This window comes from Megalopta genalis, chromosome 9 (assembly GCF_051020955.1).
Source record: "Megalopta genalis isolate 19385.01 chromosome 9, iyMegGena1_principal, whole genome shotgun sequence".
NCBI classification, from domain to species: domain Eukaryota; kingdom Metazoa; phylum Arthropoda; class Insecta; order Hymenoptera; family Halictidae; genus Megalopta; species Megalopta genalis.
This window is the reverse complement of record NC_135021.1, coordinates 10,245,185-10,265,936: the sequence shown is the minus strand read 5'-3', so window position 1 is coordinate 10,265,936 and position 20,752 is coordinate 10,245,185. Positions and strand designations below refer to the sequence as shown.

The 20,752-nt window shown below is 37.8% G+C and overlaps 2 protein-coding genes and 1 long non-coding RNA gene across 5 annotated transcripts; 2 read left to right on the top strand and 1 right to left on the bottom strand.

Annotated features, from left to right (window-relative positions):
• The first annotated feature begins 658 nt into the window (after positions 1-658).
• LOC117227918 (periodic tryptophan protein 2 homolog) lies at positions 659-5,069 on the top strand. Its single transcript, XM_033483462.2, has 15 exons — positions 659-812; positions 1,245-1,357; positions 1,429-1,523; positions 1,600-1,728; positions 1,806-2,076; positions 2,145-2,323; positions 2,399-2,633; positions 2,716-3,220; positions 3,308-3,645; positions 3,716-3,863; positions 3,939-4,116; positions 4,187-4,330; positions 4,409-4,483; positions 4,545-4,764; positions 4,842-5,069. The coding sequence occupies exons 1-15, from the start codon at positions 795-797 to the stop codon at positions 4,987-4,989; spliced, it is 2,796 nt and encodes a 931-aa protein (XP_033339353.1). The 5' UTR covers positions 659-794; the 3' UTR covers positions 4,990-5,069.
• On the bottom strand, positions 5,055-10,139 carry alka (glycine receptor subunit alpha alkaliphile). 3 transcript variants are annotated; one of them, XM_076524433.1, is made up of 9 exons: positions 9,830-10,139; positions 8,734-8,804; positions 7,674-7,776; positions 7,218-7,372; positions 6,855-7,001; positions 6,338-6,478; positions 6,038-6,267; positions 5,627-5,767; positions 5,055-5,541 (listed from the first exon to the last, which is right to left on the bottom strand). In XM_076524433.1, the coding sequence occupies exons 1-9, from the start codon at positions 9,937-9,939 to the stop codon at positions 5,287-5,289; spliced, it is 1,353 nt and encodes a 450-aa protein (XP_076380548.1). In that variant the 5' UTR covers positions 9,940-10,139; the 3' UTR covers positions 5,055-5,286. The 3 variants fall into 3 exon arrangements, with proteins under 3 accessions (XP_076380548.1, XP_033339354.1, XP_033339355.1); XM_033483463.2 differs by having other exon boundaries at positions 6,855-7,010; positions 9,830-10,124; XM_033483464.2 differs by having other exon boundaries at positions 6,855-7,010; positions 7,674-7,773; positions 9,830-10,121.
• Positions 10,140-11,935: 1,796 nt separating this feature from the next.
• LOC143260006 (uncharacterized) lies at positions 11,936-18,927 on the top strand. Its single transcript, XR_013034090.1, has 2 exons — positions 11,936-15,539; positions 15,615-18,927. It is a non-coding gene; the product is annotated as an uncharacterized LOC143260006 (long non-coding RNA).
• Positions 18,928-20,752: the final 1,825 nt, after the last annotated feature.

Here is a 20,752-nt window from a genome sequence, read left to right as displayed (position 1 = left end):
ATTAGACAATCAATCAAGTGAACCGAAAAATTGAACCGATTAATGCCAGCCTGACCTAATGGTATATTCTCGATGTAAATAATTACTTATTATGGAAATCATTTTTCATAAGGTCGTCGTAGAAAATCTCAATGGTTTTTCGATATTTTTTATGGATTACACGTAGCCTATGTTTCTCTAGACATTTAACATTAGTTCTTCTTTTGCTTTCACTCTCATTTTCTTGCTTAGATTGCAATTTGAACAGTCATAAGATCGTACGTGTTATACATTTGTGGAAAACACGATTATTTAGGCGTATGTAATGACCAAATGACTTCGTACAGTTTTCTGTTTTGTTTCCCGTTAATTGGTTAATCATTGCGTAATAATTGAGTAAAACGCCTGCATTTTAATCATAAGTATGAAATTTTCGTTGTCATCGAATATTTTCTATTCAGATTTATGATGAACGTATTACATATTCTTTCTTGTAATACATGGTACGAAGTCCATGGTAATCTCAAATAAGTTCTATTATTTTTTTAAAGATCCCATGACAATGTCATATTCGTAGTTTCTAAACAATTATTTCAATTTATGTTAATAAATTTCGTTTTAGTATCTTTGGTAAATTTCAAGCCAACACCTTAGTTTTAAGCACGTGATCGGACATGCGTATGACCGGAAGTTGCATTTGCATTCTTAGCTGGCTAAGCGGCTGCAGCATGCTCGATTTAAATGTCATGTTAAACGTGTTCAGTGGGATTGGAAGATATTGTTGCAGAAGTTGTGTATGAACATACTAAGAAATCATGAGATTCGCATATAAGGTAAACAAAATATCTCGAACAATCAATTATTATGATAGTTTCCTAAAAATTCTAACGTAAGGATTTTCAATATCATGTGCATCATATTCCTAACCTAATCCTGTGCTGCAATTTGTACTTATACTATGTTATTGTTGTTAATTTATACACTGACTAATACATTTTACAACTTTTATTATATTATTACTGTAGAAATTATACATTTTTTTTGTAAAAATGGTCTTAGAACGTTCGTATGTTTAATATAGTCACATCAATGAGTAAAAGTATTCTTTTTTAAGGTTCCTTTTTTGATAAAATTTTAAGGTCATTGATATTTTTTAAAAGAGTGGAATTAAAAAAGTGGAATTTGGTGACTTTAATAACCCTATAATTCTGCTTACTTGATCTTAAGATATTTGCATATTAAAGATAAACGTATTTTGTTTCTAGTTTTCTAATTTGTTGGGCACAGTCTATCGCAAAGGAGATTTAGTATTTTCTCCGGATGGATCAAGTGTTATTAGCCCTGTGGGAAATCGGATAACCATATATGATTTAAAGAAGTAGGTGTTGAAAAATAACAATGTTAAATTTACAAAGATGTATAAAACATTAACATATTGTTTTCTTTCAGTAACAAGTCTAACACGTTGCCTGTGGAGAGCAGATACAATTACACAACTATAGACTTATCCCCTAATGGAGCTTTACTACTCGCTGTTAACGAAGGTAAAACTATTATTTTTAGTTTTATGCACATTTACTTAATTCTAAGCACTTATAATAATTTTCCAATTATTTGCAGAGGGTGATTTACATGTTATTAGCATGGTTAGTAAGATTATAATACACACATATAAATTTAAACGACGTGTTCGATGCATAAAGTTTTCTCCAGATAGTAAACATTTTGCTGCTTGTAAAGAAAACAATGGTAAGTTTCTGTCTTTATGAAATTTGAAGCTCACAATTTTTTACATTACAATTTTTTACATTTATTTATTGTTTCAGTATTTATTTTTAACGCACCTGGTCTGCAAACTGGAGAATATAATCCGTTTGTTATGGAACGTGTGTATCATGGGGCTGCGGATGAAACAACTTTTGTTCATTGGTCTCACGATTCAAAAATGATCGCTGTTGGTTCTAAAGATAACTCTACTAAAATATATAGCTTACAAAAATACGCGAATTTTAGGTACATCAGTCTTGGTAGCCACTCTGATGCTATTGTAGCATGTTTCTTTGAAAAGAAAGCCTATGATTTGACTACGATTAGTAGGTTAGTATATCTTACGAATATTTTCCAGAATATGAATGGCAGTAGCCAAAACAATATTATTTGTCTAGAAATGGCCAACTTTGTGTTTGGGATTGTACAATCAATGCGAATGATTTGGTACCTTGGGAACCTCTTGTTAAAAGAAGACAAAGAGACAGCGATGGAGAGGATGATGTAGATCTCGACAAAGCTATAGAGAGGACGGAGAAACAAGCCAAAGCTCGTGAACGCAATTTACAACGTTCAGGTAATTTTATTTTTCAATAAATTACAGCCATGGAGATGAAAAATTAATTTCAAGTTTTTATTGTTTATATTGCAGAAGATTCCGCTGAAGTGGCTACTGACGCTAAAGTTAACTCGGAGATCAAGAAGTTTCGCTACACAAAAGTGGCGCGTCATTATCTAGCTAACGATGTTCAAAAGCAAAAAAACGAGAAGGTGACGCTTACTGCAGCTGCTTATCACCAGGAGACTGGCATTTTGGTAGTCGGCTTTAACAATGGTTCATTTTATTTGTACGAGATGCCCGAAGTTAATATGATTCACTCTCTCAGGTACTGACAACTCTCAATTAAACACAATGAAATAATCTTTGATAGTACATACTTCTATGTATTCCGTTTCATTTCTTTTTAGTATATCGAATCAGTGTATCTCGTCAATTGCAATGAATTCGACCGGAGACTGGATAGCTCTGGGCTGTTCCACCGCTGGGCAATTATTAGTATGGGAGTGGCAGAGTGAAACTTACGCCATGAAGCAACAGGGTCACAGTAATAACATGAATTTTCTGGCATACAGTCCGGATGGTCAATATATTGTCACTGGTGGTGATGATGGGAAGGTGAAGTTGTGGAATACGCTCAATGGATTCTGTTCTGTTACATTTCACGAACACACTTCCTCCGTGACCAATGTTTTATTTAGTCATAATAGAAGGTTTATTGTCTCAGCTTCGCTAGACGGAACAGTTAGAGCCTACGATTTGGCGAGGTACAGGAATTTTCGAACTCTTACTTCACCGCGACCAGTTCAATTCTCCTGCGTTGCGTTAGACTCAAGCGACCAGTTTATTGCTGCAGGAGGCCAGGATTTTTTTGAGATTTATCTATGGAGCGTTAAACTGGGCACACTTTTGGAGGTACATACAGGTTATTCTAATCATTTTCAGTATTTAAGAAGTTCCTATCTAATATTTTGATGTTCGTCATATGTTATCATTAAACAGATAATGAGCGGGCATGAAGGTCCAGTAGTCAGCCTAGCATTTAATCCAAATCCTGCCAGCACAGAAATGGCGTCTGTGTCCTGGGACAAAACGTTGAAGATATGGAACGCGATTGAAACTGGATCTTCTCATGAAACAATAAAGTTAACAGCAGATGGTTTGTACGTTACTTACAAACCAAATGGCGAAGAAGTAGCAGTTGCTACTTTGGATGGTCAGATTTCGTTTTTCAATTGTAAAACAGCGGTGCAGATTGGTAGTATCGAAGGGAAAAATGATTTGGGAAGTGGGAGATCTGAAATCGACCTTATTACGGCGAAGAAGAACCTGCAGGGGAAGTTAGTATACATATAAAATATTATTCTATGCCTAGATTAATTTTAAAAATAATAAGAAATATGTTTTCAGAGCTTTTAATACTTTATGTTATTCTGCCGATGGGACGTGTATACTGGCTGGTGGATTGTCTAAGAACATATGTATCTATAATGTTCAAGAGTACATGCTCATTAAAAAATTCGTTATAACTCAAAACAGGTCTTTTGACGCAGTTGATGTAAGTGATATCTAATCCTGATGCTATTTTAAGTAATTAAGCCATTGATCTAGAAATTATACGTATTGCATGCAGGATATTATAAACAGAAGAAAGTTGACAGAATTTGGTAATCTAGCATTAGTAGAAGAACGTGAAGAAAATGAAGGTGGAAATGTAACCTTGCGATTGCCAGGAGTGAAGAGCGGCGACATGGCAAGCAGGAACATGAAACCGGAAGTCAGAGTGTATAGTTTACAGTTTTCTCCAACAGGTAAAATTTGTTCTAATACCTGCATAGAATTAGACACTATACAAATTGCTATTTTTATATTATTGTTTAGGGCAAGCATGGGCTGCGGCTACTACTGAAGGTCTCCTGATATATTCTTTAGATGTTGGCATGGTGTTCGATCCATTCGAATTAGAATTGGGAATCACTCCGGAGACTGTAAAAATGACTTTGAACGAAAAAGAGTACACTAAAGGTGTTTAATATATTTCTTCTCGATTTTAACAAGATCATTAATTAGCGTTGGTTAATACTAAGTACTAAATATTTTCAGCACTGTTGATGGCTATAAGATTGAATGAAAAGCTGTTAATAAAACGAGTCTTGGAAAACATTCCGTCTGTAAACAGTAAGTTCACGAATGTTTATTAAGTTTATGAATAATTTATTAATTGTGAATTTTATTTCAGTTGATTTAACTGTTGCTGCACTGCCTGACATTTACGTAGAGAAAGTATTAAAGTTCGTGGCGGCGGAATTAGAATCATCAAAGCATATACACTTTTATCTCCTCTGGGTAGAATCCATACTAACCACTCATGGTCCCAGAATAAACACAACCCTCCAAATGCCGATCTTACTGATGCTACAGAAGAACATGCAAAAGAAATACGATGAACTGAGTAAAATGTTAGTTCGGGTATAATTACATCTGGTAGTTGGTCATATGATAAGACGCATCAAATTATCTTCTTTCATTATTGTAGGTGCGATTTCAATCACTATACGATAAGTTATTTAATGGAGTTGGGAAAACACAAAGCTGAAAGATCGATTTCCAATAATGAGAAAGCACAATCAGAAGATTCTTCATCTGATTTTGATGAATCAGTCGAATTAATGGAAATTGACTAGATGATAAGTATGATCACATTGCTTCACATGTACAAAGTAATATAGGTCTCTTGAATTAAATATACTTAATTTCATACAGATTTTATTTACATAATTAAATGCGTAATTATTTACATAATTAAAATATTTACAAGCGTTTTCTTGCTTACAGTGTTACCATTGAACTAGACAATATATTTGTACCATAGGTTTTACCATAATTATGAAATGCTGTGCCTAACATACCATGCAATGGAATGAATCACTTGACTTCATAAAATTTTCTAATAATAATTTTCATAGATCTACCTGTTAGTGTTACGTGGTTTTTTTAAGCAACAATATTGGCCAGTACAAAATGGAGAACAACAAAAACAGTATGGGGAAGCCTATTCTACTATAGGTGTCGATTACTTGCGACCGCGTTTTGTGCACTCTTATCATTTGACACTCTGAATCCAACCATGTAGATTGTAGCAGATGTCTGCTACCAACCTTTTTCTTTTTCATTTTTGGAATGTACGGCGAATCGTAGTCCCAAATGCTTTGGTATTTATCCATGGTGACCAGCCGCTAAAAAATGACACATAAACATGTTCAATCAGAATTAGTAATACATACGCCACTAGTTGCTATTATTAAGAAGTATTATACAAACCGTTGGGTAATGCCTGGACATTAATGATGCTTGCAAATCGTATTCCAACTGATGCTGCAAGTCGAGTACCTTGACCACCACAAATTCACCTAAGGCAGCGAATACGAACATCATGCAGCCAGCCATCCAAACGTCCAACGCCTGAATACACATTAAATTTCAATAATCAATTTTACAGATGCTTTCCAATCTTAAATGCAATTGGAGCCCATTTATTTATTACAAGGTCTATTAACTTACAAGATATTAGTAGCTAGAGATATACATGTATACTATGTTTACAAAGTATAAGCCACGCGATACACAGGTCAGAAGTGAGGCTCAATTAATTCTCACGAGCTCGACAGAACCAGCAAAGCAAAGTGCATTAGTCTTGAACTCAAATGAAAAGGCCACATCGTGAAAACGTACTTTCACGTAAGCGACCGGCGGAATGTCGCTCTTGAGGCCGGTGAACATGGTTACTAAGGTGAGCATGCTGGTCACAAGCAGGGCCACTCTTCCAGGGATGGCATCCAAGCCTAGCCAAAAACTGAACCAAGACAGCATTACTACCAGCGTCGATGGTGCAAATGTCTGTATCAGATGATGACCTATCTGCCTCTCAAACCGGAAGTAAACCACCAATCTGGAGAAATTCCCTATAAAACCGTAGAAAATCATATTTTCACAACATTCTGAAGATATTAGACATCGAAACGAATACAGTACCGCTTTTCTCCAGCATGTAGTCTACAGTCTCCTCCGAGACCACCTGTATCCCAATATCATACTGCAACAGCTTCAACTGAGGATTGACAGTGACACCTCCCACACCCCATTTCAAGCGTAACTTCTGTTGGTGATAGGAAACTGTCGCGATTAACGCAGTTTTCCAGATTAATGCAGAGGTTCTGGTAAATCTGGCTTTGTTTGATTGTGATAAAAGTAGATGATAGATAGACCAGGATTAGTAGACTAATTTTTATAAAGACCTAATTTAAAAAATTGCTTGAACTAAACCTAGATTATAGTTTTCATTATAGTTAGATTAATAAGACTATGCTGATGATTACAATCAATGTCCACCTTACAAATATGACTCTAGGGTTACAAAATAAGGATGACAGGAGTAAGAATAAGGCAACAGACAACACACTTTAAGTTCCGTTTTTTAAAAATTATTTACGGGATGTGTGTTGAAGTATCGATAGTAAAAGTGAGTTACAGTTTTGTCTTTGTTACTTACAGCTTTCTATGTAGATAGGGCATATTTGAATGTCCATTGGATACAGTTGAAATTCCATCTGGCAGGCAATAATCGCGTGCATCCGTGCCGAATACTTGACAGTCCTGTTCCTGTATAGCGTCACCGAGGAGAATTTGTGGTTCAGTGCTGCAATTTCTGGGCAATGCGAGATTAATAACACAATGGATAGGAGCGCAGGAGGAACGATTGGTATAGTTTAGAACCAAAATTAATATTAAAACCTCAAGCATTATTTTCTGTGATACTTCGAGTGTAATTGAGATTGCGGCGATTAAAAATACGACTTTTGTTTGACCTTGAGTACCAAACGTAGATAAAAATAGATATAATTCTGAAATTCACCAGAAACTTTCGCATTTAAGAAGTAGAGGTCCGGTTGCCATAAGTTGTCGAAGAAGTCGGGTGGCAGGGTGACATAGTCCTCACCTTCCTCGAAGATGTCATCTGTCATGTCCAGTCGAGACTCTATCCAACTCTCACGGACTAACATGTCCACTCTGTTTGCAGATGTTTAATAATAATTCCATATGGATATGTTTGATGATACAATGCAGATACGTGAAGTTATAGTCATACTGTATCAAAGGGAACTATTACAAGCACTTGTTTAATTTTCCAGCGACCTTGTAACGTCCTCTGAAGGTTATAGTAAAATTGACAAATGAGACTTACTTTTCATGTTAAAGGGGCATGAAAAAATCCTACAATTCGCATCCTCAATACAACCGATAATGTCTTCTGATGACAATGAGTTTGAACGGTCAAGTGAATGGGAAGCGAAAATTCATCGTTGCTCACCGGAAGTCCATGTCCTCGACGTTAATCGAGTTGATGTCCGCCACGAAGATGTTGAAGTCGACCAACACCGGCATGCCCTGTTTCGACGGTGGCCTGATCTCTGCTTGAATCATTTGTTTGCAAATTACTTCGGCTACTCGGTGGGATCTTTGGCTAAGATCGGGATTCCAAGGCTAGATCGTAACGCATCTCTAAAAATACCAGGTTTCCCGCAAAGTCCTCGAGGACTTACGATCATGTCTGCGTCGTCCTTCACGACTTGCAGCTGCGCTAAATCTTGATCTAGCTAGATCCTAGTCACTGAGTAGTGGCATTGCAAAGTAGCTTGCCGGGGGCTGTAGAAAGTCGATTGATTTGTTACTGATTTACCGCAATGTTAACCATTGGTTTCTCTGGATCACTTCTTTTGGAAGATTACATACACAGTGTAACTCACTGAAGAAAGCTATTAGGTTGAATAAAGTGGCACGTTTCTGCTGAGTTCCACGACAAATTCTTTTTCAATAGAAATATCACGAATTCTGGACAAAACAGCGAATCATGCCATCAAAGAATTTCATCCTTGTATTCAACAAAGTTCGAACGATTTTTACTCCAATTACAAATTAATTGTAACTTAGTTGAGAAGTTTTCTGCTACATTATCAATCCTTTTATTAAATCCAGTTCGAACAATTTGCTCCTTTTGCATATCAATTGTAAATAAGTTGAGAAAAGATCCGCCTTCTCTATTACTTTATCAATGCTTTCACCGAGCAGAATTCGAATATATTCCGGAGATTAAATATCAGTAACGTCAAGCGTAATTATCAGTTTTCTACGACGCTACAACAGCAACGAGCAAAAAGCACCCATTGTTAATCGACGGGACTTAATCACGCCGATAATCTCTGCTACGGATCGAAAGTCAATTTGGTGCGTCGGTGTATATCGCGTGCTCGAGGAAACGTCTCGCGATTAATCATTATATCTCCCTCCCCTCGCTCTCGTGTGGAAAATGCGGAATTTTTCTTGGCGAATTCGCGGAATGGAAGATTTCGCTCAGTGTATGTGATACTAACCTTTCACGTAATGCTCCGGCAGGACGATCTCGGTCTTTAACTTCGGATCCTTCGAGTGATCGAATAGGGAACTGTGAACGGAAAGAAAGTTAAAGCCGTCGATCAGATTAAAATGCTGGGAAATGTCCGTCAAAAGTTGAGGAAGAGATTACGATCGATTCGGTACGTAATTAACGAGGAAGCGTCGCGAATATATATTTTCTGATTAAAATATAGAATATTTGAATATACGTATGAATATCCAAAAAAGAAAATTTTTTCAATCATCTGCATTGATTCTGTAAATATATTGGATGGATGTTCATTTAGTTGGATTTATTTGGAACATGATTATGTGGAATGCGGACGTTTCTGCAAAATAATAATGTTCTGCATCACCTGTAGCAAACAAGACCTACATTTTCTCATTCCTTTCTTATTCGAATCATTTGTGATTCAATGATGTCCCACAATTCTTTCAAATCTTTCACTGTTTTACATTTCATTAATTAAGTTTTGTCGTAAATTCGTGAAATCCTCAGTATGGTGTGCAATTATTAGACTGCGGATCTTTGTGTAAAATTGAAACCTTTCAAAACTGTTGCAAAAGACAGGAGCCACTTAGAAATTTCTGCCTTTCTTTAACCCTTTGCAGTCGAAGCTATTTGAATTCGAAATCCAAAACATGATTTCTGATCTACAGTATTTCTATTTTATATAATTTATTGCGATTTATGCGTATGAAATTGAGCCTATTGGCAAGTACAATGCAATTTTAATAGTTTTTTTTTAAGTATAAAAGAGTCTGATGCTCTTAGAATGATTTTGAAAAATAGTATACCAATTTGTAGTGGCGCCTCAGAGTCGCCATTCGAGCGCAAAGGGTTAATAATTCTAGCAAAATCGAAAATAATGTGTCGATACTCTTCAATAGTTAATTATTGTTGCCATAACTGCATAAAATCTGCAATCTAGCGATTATCAAGAATCCGTTCTATAATTTTTCTGTACCGACGAGAAGACTTCGGGTTGATTTAGTTTTAATGGGGACGAGTAAGAAAATGAGGAAGCCGTAAGATTTTTTGAAGGCCGATGGGGGTGGGTCGATTAAGTTTACCTGGCGTTCGTAAGCACTTCCGTGAACAGGTTCAGCCATGAGTAACAGAGTACCGTCAGGACCGCGTTCTTCATCATACGATTTCGACAACTGGCGTTTCGAACAGCCATCCTGTCGCGTTCGGTGCGTTCCAATTAATCTATTACCTAGTAGTAGTTACACGCAATCTATTTCAATTGCAAATATCGTCGGACACATCGGCCCGGTTATTGCTTTCTTAGAGTTGCGCAACAATTTGCCGAACATTCATTTATTTCCCACGAAAACGCCTCTGCTTACGCAGCAATTATAAAACGGTTAAATTAACCTCTAGCTTTCGATATCGTGAGATGAAGTCTTCTTTAATTCGAGGTTGAAGGTCTTTAGATGTAAATGCAAGACGGCCCATGGTGTACTCGTGAGAAGAGTCTTGCGATAGTGACTGATTATAAGGAAAGGAGGAAGAAAAAGACTGAAGAGAGAGAGAGAGAGAGTGAGAGAGAGAGTGAGGACTTCTCTTCTTCTTCGTGTACTAGATATGTGCTCGAAACAATTGACATTATCATAGATAAACAAGCTTTTAAAGAAAGAAACATTGAAGTTTGAATACTTGTTCTGAGTTCCCGGTTTGCGGCATGTTAATTAGCACTCGTTGCTGTCTTTACTCTTTAGCATCTTCAATGGTCATTAGAAGAAATTCTTAATAGACACTAATACACAAAACTTAACGTTAGTATGTATTAAATTCTTCTAAAAACAGTGAAAACGATCATCGATGACGATAATTATTGTATAATAACGATAATAATCATAAATATATTATAATAATAATAATAATAATAATAATAATAATAATAATAATAATAATAATAATAATAATTATCTTGATTCTTTAATTGCCTGTGTACTGTTTGCTTCAGAAATTGCTTCAAAATGTTTAAACGTCTCTAATGTCATAAAAACTATATTGTATAATATTATTCGGGAAAGTCCACAGAATTTTTCAGTGTGAAAACCATCTCATCCGACTGGAGTACACAAAATTCCCAAAGTAAATTTTCGATCCTAATTATTTAACCATCTTGATGAACTTGTGCTTGCTTGCTTAAAAAATTGTTTAAACATATATAAATGTTCGTAATGTTGCAAAACAATATGCTATCGTATTTGGGTAAGTCTATAGAATAGTTTGTCGTAAAAAGTATTCAAATATCTTTTACGATTGTGACACAAAGAATTTCCAAAGTCAAAATTCGATTATTTCAAAATTCTGTGCAAAGCATTTGCTTCAGGAATTGTTTAAGCACATTTAAACGTTTATAAGGTTACTAAACAATTTACCATTGAATTTAGAAATGTCTACAGAATCGTTTTACACAAAGAACGTCTATGTAGCTTTTATGATCGAGATACGAAGAATTCCGAAGTTGAAAAGTCGAAGGTGATAATTGCCGAGAATCCGAAACAGGTGTGGAACAATATGTACCTTTATTGCCTCACCCGCGGTGTGTTTAAGACACCGAGTAGGTTTTTCTTCTCGTTGGCCTCTTCTCCAGGATTTGACCCTTATGAGAGGAGAACGGTACCTGCATCATCCTCGTGTACCGCGATTAGACGTCACGCTGGTCTAAAAGTCGACCTCGATCGGCGACCTCGATTAGACCTAGTCACGCTCGCGATTCCTTCGATTCTTGCGAAGGTGATGGTCAGCGTTCGGTCGCTTATGTTTCTAATACCCGTAAACATTCGATTTTATTCGTATAAACAGTAGATCAAACGACACATTTGCTGCAAAATAGTTCCTTGATTAGTCAGCATTCAATGAACCAGGAGAACGTACCCGTCCGTTTTATACTCAGGGGTACCATAATGGCGACCATTGCCTGTCAAAATGGCTATCTGCACTTATCTGCAATCGATTTTTGTACTTACTGTCATAGAATCTAGACGTAAACAATGATTACAATTGCATTTGCTTCGTATCGTAAGATTGGTTTTTGAAATAATTAATCGATGATCATTTTTACATAGATACAGTAGCGGACATATATTTAAGACCACTTGAAAAGACCACTTTTAAAACTGGACTAAATGACTTGAACATTTTTTAGGTGATAGATCGATCAGTTTATTAGACAATGATTCCAATACTTTTTTTAAATGTTGCTATTACCTGGAATGAGAAAAAAAAGTAAAAACCTCATGTTTTTCAACTTTGTGATTTGACTCTATAACGAAAATTTAAAAAATGCATTTTGTAGATCTCGGTAAATTACATGCATGCTGAAAATTTCATCGATATTGGTTGATCTTGACAGGAGCTGTAAGAATAGGCTCAGATAAAAAAGTTGGAAAATATGAGATTTTTAATTTTTTTGTCATTTCGAATAATCGCAAAATTTTAAAAAGGTATTAGAGCCATTGTTTATTGGACTGGTCCTTCTATCATCTAAAAAAAATTCAAGTTATTTAGTTGAGACATAAAAAAGGTTATACCGTTTTTTCAAGTGATCTTATATATATTATATAATATGTCCGCTACTGTATATAAAGAGATCGTACATTTGTTCCTGAGAATCAAATATTTTATTCTTGACAACAAATTTGTTGAATAATACGTATTCAGAAGAACTAGAGATTTTTCAGAAGCAAAAACTAGAACGCACGCATTATATCTGCCGCGTTCCATATTATTTCCTAATTGCAAAGTAGTTAGATCGTAAATAGAGATTTCGCATAGTTTCACACAAGGATCGATTATCCTGTTATGATAATATTCTTTGCACCGTAATTTACAGCGAAAAAGCTACTTTGTAATGCTAAGTCACGTTAGAACACTGAGAATCCTGAACACGTTAACTATCGTTTAGATCTTGTTTCAATGAGATTTATTAATTGAACCGTGAACACATAGTGGGCCGATTCGAGCCACCGGCTGAAATTAACAACATCCTCCTTAATGAGCCATACGTATGGACGTGATCGTAGATAAGTCGGAATTTCCTGGTTTGATTAAAACCAAGAGAATCCCCGGCATTCAGCTGCCTGTTGAACTGCGCGAATTATCATGCTCACCGTCGTCGATCAAACGTTCCGATGAAGGTTATCAACGACTCGAAGATACTTAATCATGCGCGCGTGTGTCCCCGTTAGGTGATTTGTATCGAGGTTCATGCCGTTTGTCTTAATTCTCGCTTATGTGTATCATAGAGGTCGATCGTGTTTCAATTCGATGTAAATACCGTAATACGACGATCTTGCAATCGGCAACTCGTCTAGTTCGTGCACTTTCGATTCTACTTTTTGTTACTCGATTTTCTGCGACCACCCATCGGTTTCATGAGCCACTGGCTTCGACCATTTGTCACTTTTGCGGCTAGCAACAGTACGCGTTGCATAAAATGAAATTGACGCCGCGAGATAAAAAGATGCACAGAGCTTCAGCTCAGTTTCACATTGCAACTGCGACTTTATCCTATAGGATGTATCAAAATCATTGTACAAGCGGGAAATGAGGGGTTCCTGAGGTAATTTGGAATAACTTTTTCCTTAGCGAAAATGCAATCCGCGGCTTCGTTTGTGAGTTATTAACGAAAAGCAGTGACCAATGAGAGGCGAGATTAGCTGGCGCGAGACGGCCGAGCCAATGAGCGAAACTAAGCCTCGATCGCGCGTTGGCTCGGCCGCCTCGCGCCAGCTGATCTCGCCTCTCATTGGCCAGTGTTTTTCGTTAATAACTCGTAAACGAAGCCGCGGATTGCATTTTCGCAAAGGAAAAAGTTATTCCAAATGACCTCAGGAACCCCTCATTTCCCTTTTGTACAATAATTTTGGGACACCCTCTATACATCATCTGAGAACACAATGTATTAAGTTACGATAAGGGAAATCCAATTCAATTTCTATTTAATTTCACTTGGAAAGATCAACATTGTTGTTAATATTCGACACGACAAGACAAAATGAAAGCACGTGTGTATAACAACTTCAAATATTAACATTCAAAAACGAAACATTATCTTCAGACATTTTAGAATAATTTGAGACAAGAACGAATGAAAAAGAAATTAAACAGTTAATTAATAAAGAGAGGTTGCACACCGTGCGATCGATGATTTATTTAACAAATTTGGATGATTCAAAGTGGTTCGCTTTAAACATTGAATTGCACATTTGTACTACATAGTTCATCGGTCACGACAGGTTGCAAAGACATCCAAAGACACCTTTGGGACATCCACGGTTGCGTAGGCGGAAGGACAAACCGCGAACGGTTACACCTCGCGAAAAAATTCACGTTGATGGATAGAAAGTCTCCTCCTGCTGTCGTGTATCTTGTCCTATTTAAGCTTCCCTCGGCCGCGACGCAATGCCACGTGTTTAAACATGCACAAGCCTCTTTTTTCCAGGGAAACAATTTCGCCGCCGGCGTTCGTACTTTTTTCACGTGCTCGTAGAAACCGGAAATCGGTATCGGTTCGACGGCGACCAAGGTGAAATCGGCAGCCCGCGCAAGAAATGCTCGCAAAGCGGCGTCAACGATTTTAAAGAGCGTTACCTTCTGTCTTTGGTGCTCAGTTTTGTTACCTTGCGAATAGTGATCTTGTTTCTTCCTGCTACATTTTTCTATAGCGAATGTTGCAGTTCGAAACCGGTTGCTGGACTGTCCATCGGGAAAAGTCGGAACGATCGGATTATGACTTATGGCTGTATATGCTACTCCCGACGTTCATTCGCGTTCTATTTTAAAGTGGTTTTTTTGAGAAGTTGAAGTTGTCTTCTTAGCAGGTTTCCTCTAGGTATACTTGATTAGATAAGTAAATTCTTGATTCAGCAAGTTTTTTAGTGTTTATTTTGTATGTCAGTTTGAGCGAGTTCTTTCGCACACAAGATCATCCTTCGGTAAACATTTAATAAATTCTTGTTTCAGCGTGTACTACTTGAAATAAAATTTTTGTTTGAACAGGTTTCGATAAATCCTTGTTGAAGTAAGTTTCAGTCAATGCATTCCTAGACAAGTTTAACACGTTCCGTGCCGAGCTTTTTTTACTCGAATCTTCACACTTTGATATTTTACTAAAACTTGATGTATTACGTGCAATTATTAATTCTCGTACACATAACAACGTAACAAAAACTTATCAACGCCCATTCTTGCGGTGGAAATTGATTCTTCGGTTCTAAATTTCTTGTAAACAATTTGTTCAGTTCACTAAGTAAACATGCAAGCGTGTACCATGGATGGTACACGTGGCACGGAACGTGTTAAGTAAAGTTTACGTTTAATCCTTCGCGCACCAAAGTATTATATTTTCTTTCTTTTATTTCAGAATTTGCTGTAACGATCCCGTACGTAACTTTGCAACCTAACTAGAACTAGAAATACTGTCATTATTCTACGTACCTTGTGATTACGTAATTTTCCACGTAATTTATTCATGAATATAATGCGAATCATGAAAGTAAACTATTAGTGCAAAAGTCAAAGTGCAAAGGGTTACAGTACGGAGTTCGAAGTTCGGGAACTATACTTTTAAAAATAAGTTCAAGAAAGATTAGATCATTTAAGTTTAGATCTTGTTGTCCTAACGAAACGAGATCGCAGATAAATTAATCTCACCGACAAATAAATGTGGGAATGTCGATGCAACGGTGATTCGAAGGAGGCCCGCCAGATGCGATTGACCACTGGAAGTCTCACATCTGTGAAACGTGACTAAAGGTTTTCATGGTGTGTATCCGTCACCGGATGTTTGGAAAATTAATGGACGTTGTCATTAGCGCAACTTTCTTCATAATGTTCCAGGCAGCGTTCATTTCTCCATGGCTGTGCAAATCCGTACACATCAGTAATAACTGTGATCTTTACTGCGTAATTCTGTTTTTCCGTCAAACAGTTACATACTTTCCAGGTGCTTTTTACGGCTTGCGTAACACGTGGCGAAAAATGCAGCGAGCGAGTGCAGCAGAAACTTTCTACGAGAAGAAAATGGCCGTCGAAGGAAGAACTTTCAATAAAACAAGTTCTCCTTGTCTCCGTTTCCTTGATCGTATTTAGCTAAAATTGATTGTTCGATTTTCAGGATAGTCGGTGATTCGATTCCTTGCTCGAATTTGCGATACAGCCTTTCCCGAGATGGCGATTCCTAACTGTAGATAGTGGAATTTTTCAAGTAAATATAAATTGTACATTTACAAAACAATGATTAGGGACAGCAGGTAAATTTGTAGAATTTATTATAATTTATATAGATTATAATTTAAGATTAGAATTATATAATATAATCAGATTATAATTTAGAATATATATATATAATAATATAGAATATAATTAGATTATAATTTGTATAGATTATAATTTATATAGATCTCCGTGCAATTTTACATTTTTATCCAAAGTAAAACGTGTCCGAGATAAGTTTGAAATTTATTTACAAGCAATTTTAATTCAGAAGCTGATCCGCAATTTTATATCCTACCTATATTTATATTTTATATTATTATACATACTTTGAGTGAATCTTCCGAGCCCTGAAACGAGAACAGCGTTAAATGCAATTAATTAAGCTAGTGATTCCTGTTTGCAGTACGAAATTCGAGAAGCGACACGGAGCATCCCTTGCTCGCAAGCGTCTAACTCGAGGATAACTCTTACCGCTTCTCGCGACCGCGATCAGCGCTCTTCTTGCGCGCATGTTTCATTAATTATGGACTAGCAATAATAGCGATCCGTGGGCTTTCCCCGGTTTCTGCGCAAGAAACGGAGTGACCGTGAACATCAGTGAAACTCGCAGAGGCGAGCTGCAAGAACCGGACACCTTCGAGCTTCACGCGTTGCGGAGCGAGTGAGCGTATCCTTTCTCGAGTATCAAGATGGTCCGAGTCTTCTACTTCTTCTTCACCTCTTCATTTGCCCTAGCCGCTTCGATCTGGTACACTGCGAATTCGGTTTACGGTGTCGCTCCAGTTTCATCGCCACTCGTGACCCACATATCCTATAGTTGTCCGGCGATGCAACGTGTATCGCGCGTTTTTCGGTTACGAGGTTTCTTAATTAACTCGTTGACACAGTTATTAAACATTCTTGTGTGCTTTTATTCAACAATATCTCGAGCCCAAGTTCCATTTGCCGCTGTTACGATTTTAATTTTAATTTATGCCGACTTGCATATGTAGAATGCTGACTTACGCAGTCGGCGACAATACTGCGAATATTTTTTTCTTTCGCATGGATCGCAAGCTAAATCAGATTCAATTATAAGTTAATAATTACATAGTTAAACCGCAGACATTATGATAGAAAACAGTAGGCGAAGGAGTGACTTGCTACAATTATTAAGAAAAGATATCAATTTTTTGTACAGATTCTGCAGTCTCGAGTGTTTTGGTGTCAGCGGTAAATTGTTTAAACAATGCAGTGTGCTCGTTCGCGTGAGCGACAGCCTTGAACGACCACGGTGTCTTACCAATCAAGGTCGTATCTTTTCACAGCAATTAAAATTCGCAGTATTAAGGAATCGTTACCCGTTCAAGCCTCGTAAACCGCGAAATATGCGAACTCCGGATAAATGGAATTCGACCGAGCTGTGCTTCCAATAACTCTTTAACGTCCGTTATTCGTATAATGGAACGTGGATCGTTTGAGCGTAGAAGAAACATTGTAATTCAATCGAATTCAGCCAGAAAAATCGTGGGTCTAAGGCATGCTTGCATACAATACGTAGACAGGAGCGTGGTCCCAGGAACGTGTGGTTCAAGAAAGCGTAACGTGATCCGTAACGTTTTTTTCAAATTTAAATCACTCGGTGCTACCGTTACTTGCAAACCCGTGCGCGGAACAATGGCGCGTAAATTACACGCGACTCCGTATTATCGCAGCGGTCAACATTAATCGATGAAAAACAACTCAATAACAAGTAACAAAGGCATAATTCCAGAACGAGGAAACAAAGTGACATATTAATCGCGCAGCTTGTTCATAAATAAACAGCGGATGTTCACGCGTTTACGACCGAAATGATAAAATCGAATGTAAAACAGTAAGGTCATTAAAACAAAAAATTTATAAATCCCGTTGCATTGTTTGCCGCAATGACGTAAAATACATTCGAACACCTTTTAAAACGCGATAACTTTTTCTGAAACTGAACTAAATCACTCGTCATCCTGATTCAGATGCGAAATAAACCATTTTTACATGTTCGAAGTGGTTCTTTTGGCTTTTGTCTACAGAGCGTTTTCCACGCGTTTGCCATGGAATGTGTAAACGTTTGAACGTTACGACTGTATATTATCCAAAACGACCCGCTTGGAAGTCAATCTGCGGCGCTTAAACCTTGCCAGGTATTTCAACGCGTGCAATAAAGCAAAGTATATTTGGAACGCGAGGAGTTTATGGTCGCCGATTGATTTACGATCGCCGTGCTGTCGTAGCGTCTCATTGTCCGCGTCTGGATCCTCTAGTTATGGTCATCCTCGCGGTGACTTCCCGTCCGTTTTGACTTCCGACACGCGCGTTTTCTGCGATAATTGGCCTGCGAAAGAGCCCGAACAGCCTTCGCTGCGCTGGAAACCAGCTGTAACAAGAAATCCCGTCTGTCTACGGAGAAAAAGATGGAACCACGGAGGTGTTCCAGAAAGTTATATAGGACTGTTTTTCCCCGAAACGAATTTTCATAAGTGTCCCGACAAAGCGATCCACGTTTTTTTCTCCCGGGTTCTCTACGCTCAACTTCGAAACGCAGCCGTTACGGGAATCGAACCTCTCACTTGAAATTTCGTAGAAATCGAACACGCACTACGTACAGCAATTTCACCTGGAGGAATGTGCGGAGGATTTTCTAAGCGGCAGATTAGCGATTTTAGAATCGCCTAAACCGAACAGCTTATTTGTAATTCTCTAAAACTATTTCGACTCTAAAGTCTAGGACACAATTTGTCAATCTATTTGGAAAATTTTATAAAGCAAAACGAGGAAATGCATTGACTCGTGGTACTCTTAAATTAACTGTATTCTATTGGGTTGGCAACTAAGTAATTGCCGATTTCAGTTATAGATGTCACTCACTCCCATTTTTATGATATCCGTAAATGTTATATTATAAAATTATTATTATTATTATTATTATTATGTTATTTTTTATTATCCGCGAATGTTAGCAACTGGACAAATTGAATGCAGCGGTCAAGGAAAAGCGACCAGAATTGGTCAATCGTAAAGGTGTCATTTTCCACCAGAACAATGCTAGGCCGCACACATCTTTGTCCACTCGGCAAAAATTGATGGATATTGGTTGGGAATTGATGTTACACCCACCGTATAGCCCTGATCTCGCGCCATCGGATTACCACTTATTTCGATCCCTGGACAACTCCCTTCGTGGTAAAACTTTTAATGATGATGACGCTGTAAAATCTCACTTAACTCAGTTTTTGGCCGAAAAGGATCAGACTTTCTACGAGCGTGGAATTTTCAAGTTGTCAGAGAGACGGCAAAAGGTCATCGAACAAAATGGAAAATACATTACAGATTAAACTTCATTCGAAGTAAAAAAAAATTGTTTATTTCATTGAACAAATCGGCAATTACTTAGTTGCCAACCCAATAAATACAAACAGAAAAGAAATGTACAATATCATTCAAGGAGATCACTGCGGTATCGATGAACGATTATTTATAATTCTACGAAACTCGAACTGATCTGATCGTTTACAAATCGTCGCTAAAATCATGCAGAAGAAAACACTAACGATCTTCTTTAATATCGGAAAAAAAATTCAACCATGTCCATGAAAACTAGTCAAGCAAGATGTTTACATTAATCAACAATAATATCTAACAACTAATTTGACCTCCTAAAAATTGCCACTAAAAGCACAAAAAAAGAGATTCGAGGCCACAAATTCACTCCCATACGTTTCGCTCATATCTAAAAAACGAGAAGCGACTCCAAAAGCAAGTTTAAACAATCTCCCAACTTGAAAACTGTTCCAGCGGGTCCAATCGGACCCGGTCTCCGCCAGCAAGGGTATAAACTCATTCCCACATCTCTCGCTAATATTTAAAAAACGAAAAGCGACTCCAAAAGCAAGTTTAAACAATCTCCCAACTTGAAAGCTGTTCCAGCGGGTCCAATCGGACCCGGTCTCCTCTAGCAAGGCTACAAGCTCACGCCCACATCTTTCGCTAATATTTAAAAAACGAGAAGCGACTCCAAAAGCAAGTTTAACAATCTCCCAACTAAAAAGCTCTTCCAGCGGGTCCAATCGGACCCAGTCACTGGCAGCGGCGACCCAAATTCCCCGTGGAACCTCTAAAATCATGTACAAAAATTCGAAACGAGGATTCGAGAAGCAAGGTTAGAGAGTGCGAACGCGAAGGATGGCGAGCAGATGGGAACTGCGTGGATGAGCACCGGGTCTGAAGGGTTGTATTGATTTCTATGATGGCGGCCGGCCGGCGCCTGCACCCTCCGCGCTCGTGCCAGCTGGAACAGGATCGCTGCGCTGTATTTTCCGGTGAAATACAGCGATGATCGTCGAATAATCGTCGCGGCGCCGCGTTTCTCGTTCGAAATCATCCTGATGCTGATCACCGTCACAGTAATTAGCCCCGTGTGCCGGTGAAACGTGTCGCAATCCGCCCAGGAGCTGCTGGACGTCACGAAGCTGCGCTCTGAACGACGACGATGCCTTCTTCGAGGTCCTTGACGTAGAGGTGTCAATGTTCTTGCGATGACTTCGTGCTAGACAGAACCTGTAAGTACACGATTAATATCGTTACTAAGGAAAACGTTGTCTTTCTCCTCCGATTCGTTGTCTCGGGGCTCTTGTCAGCTAAATTTCGATAAATATTATGAAGCCATTGTTTCTTCGTGGTTGTTTCGTGCCCGACGTTTGCACGATTACGGGTGGAGACAGATTCTTCTACAAGGAATGAGCTAA

Excerpts from the sequence above, each read along its gene's own strand:
- LOC117227918 (XM_033483462.2), top strand. Across the intron at positions 2,077-2,144 it reads GATTTGACTACGATTAGTAG|AAATGGCCAACTTTGTGTTT; the intron begins GTTAGTATATCT and ends TTATTTGTCTAG. Across the intron at positions 3,646-3,715 it reads AAGAAGAACCTGCAGGGGAA|AGCTTTTAATACTTTATGTT; the intron begins GTTAGTATACAT and ends ATATGTTTTCAG.
- alka (XM_033483463.2), bottom strand. The coding sequence starts at position 9,939 with ATGGCTGTTCGAAACGCCAGTTGTCGAAATCGTATGATGAAGAACGCG. Across the intron at positions 6,479-6,854 it reads CCCTATCTACATAGAAAGCT|TTTCCTATCACCAACAGAAG; the intron begins GTAAGTAACAAA and ends TAATCGCGACAG. Across the intron at positions 5,768-6,037 it reads CGCCGGTCGCTTACGTGAAA|GCGTTGGACGTTTGGATGGC; the intron begins GTACGTTTTCAC and ends ATGTGTATTCAG.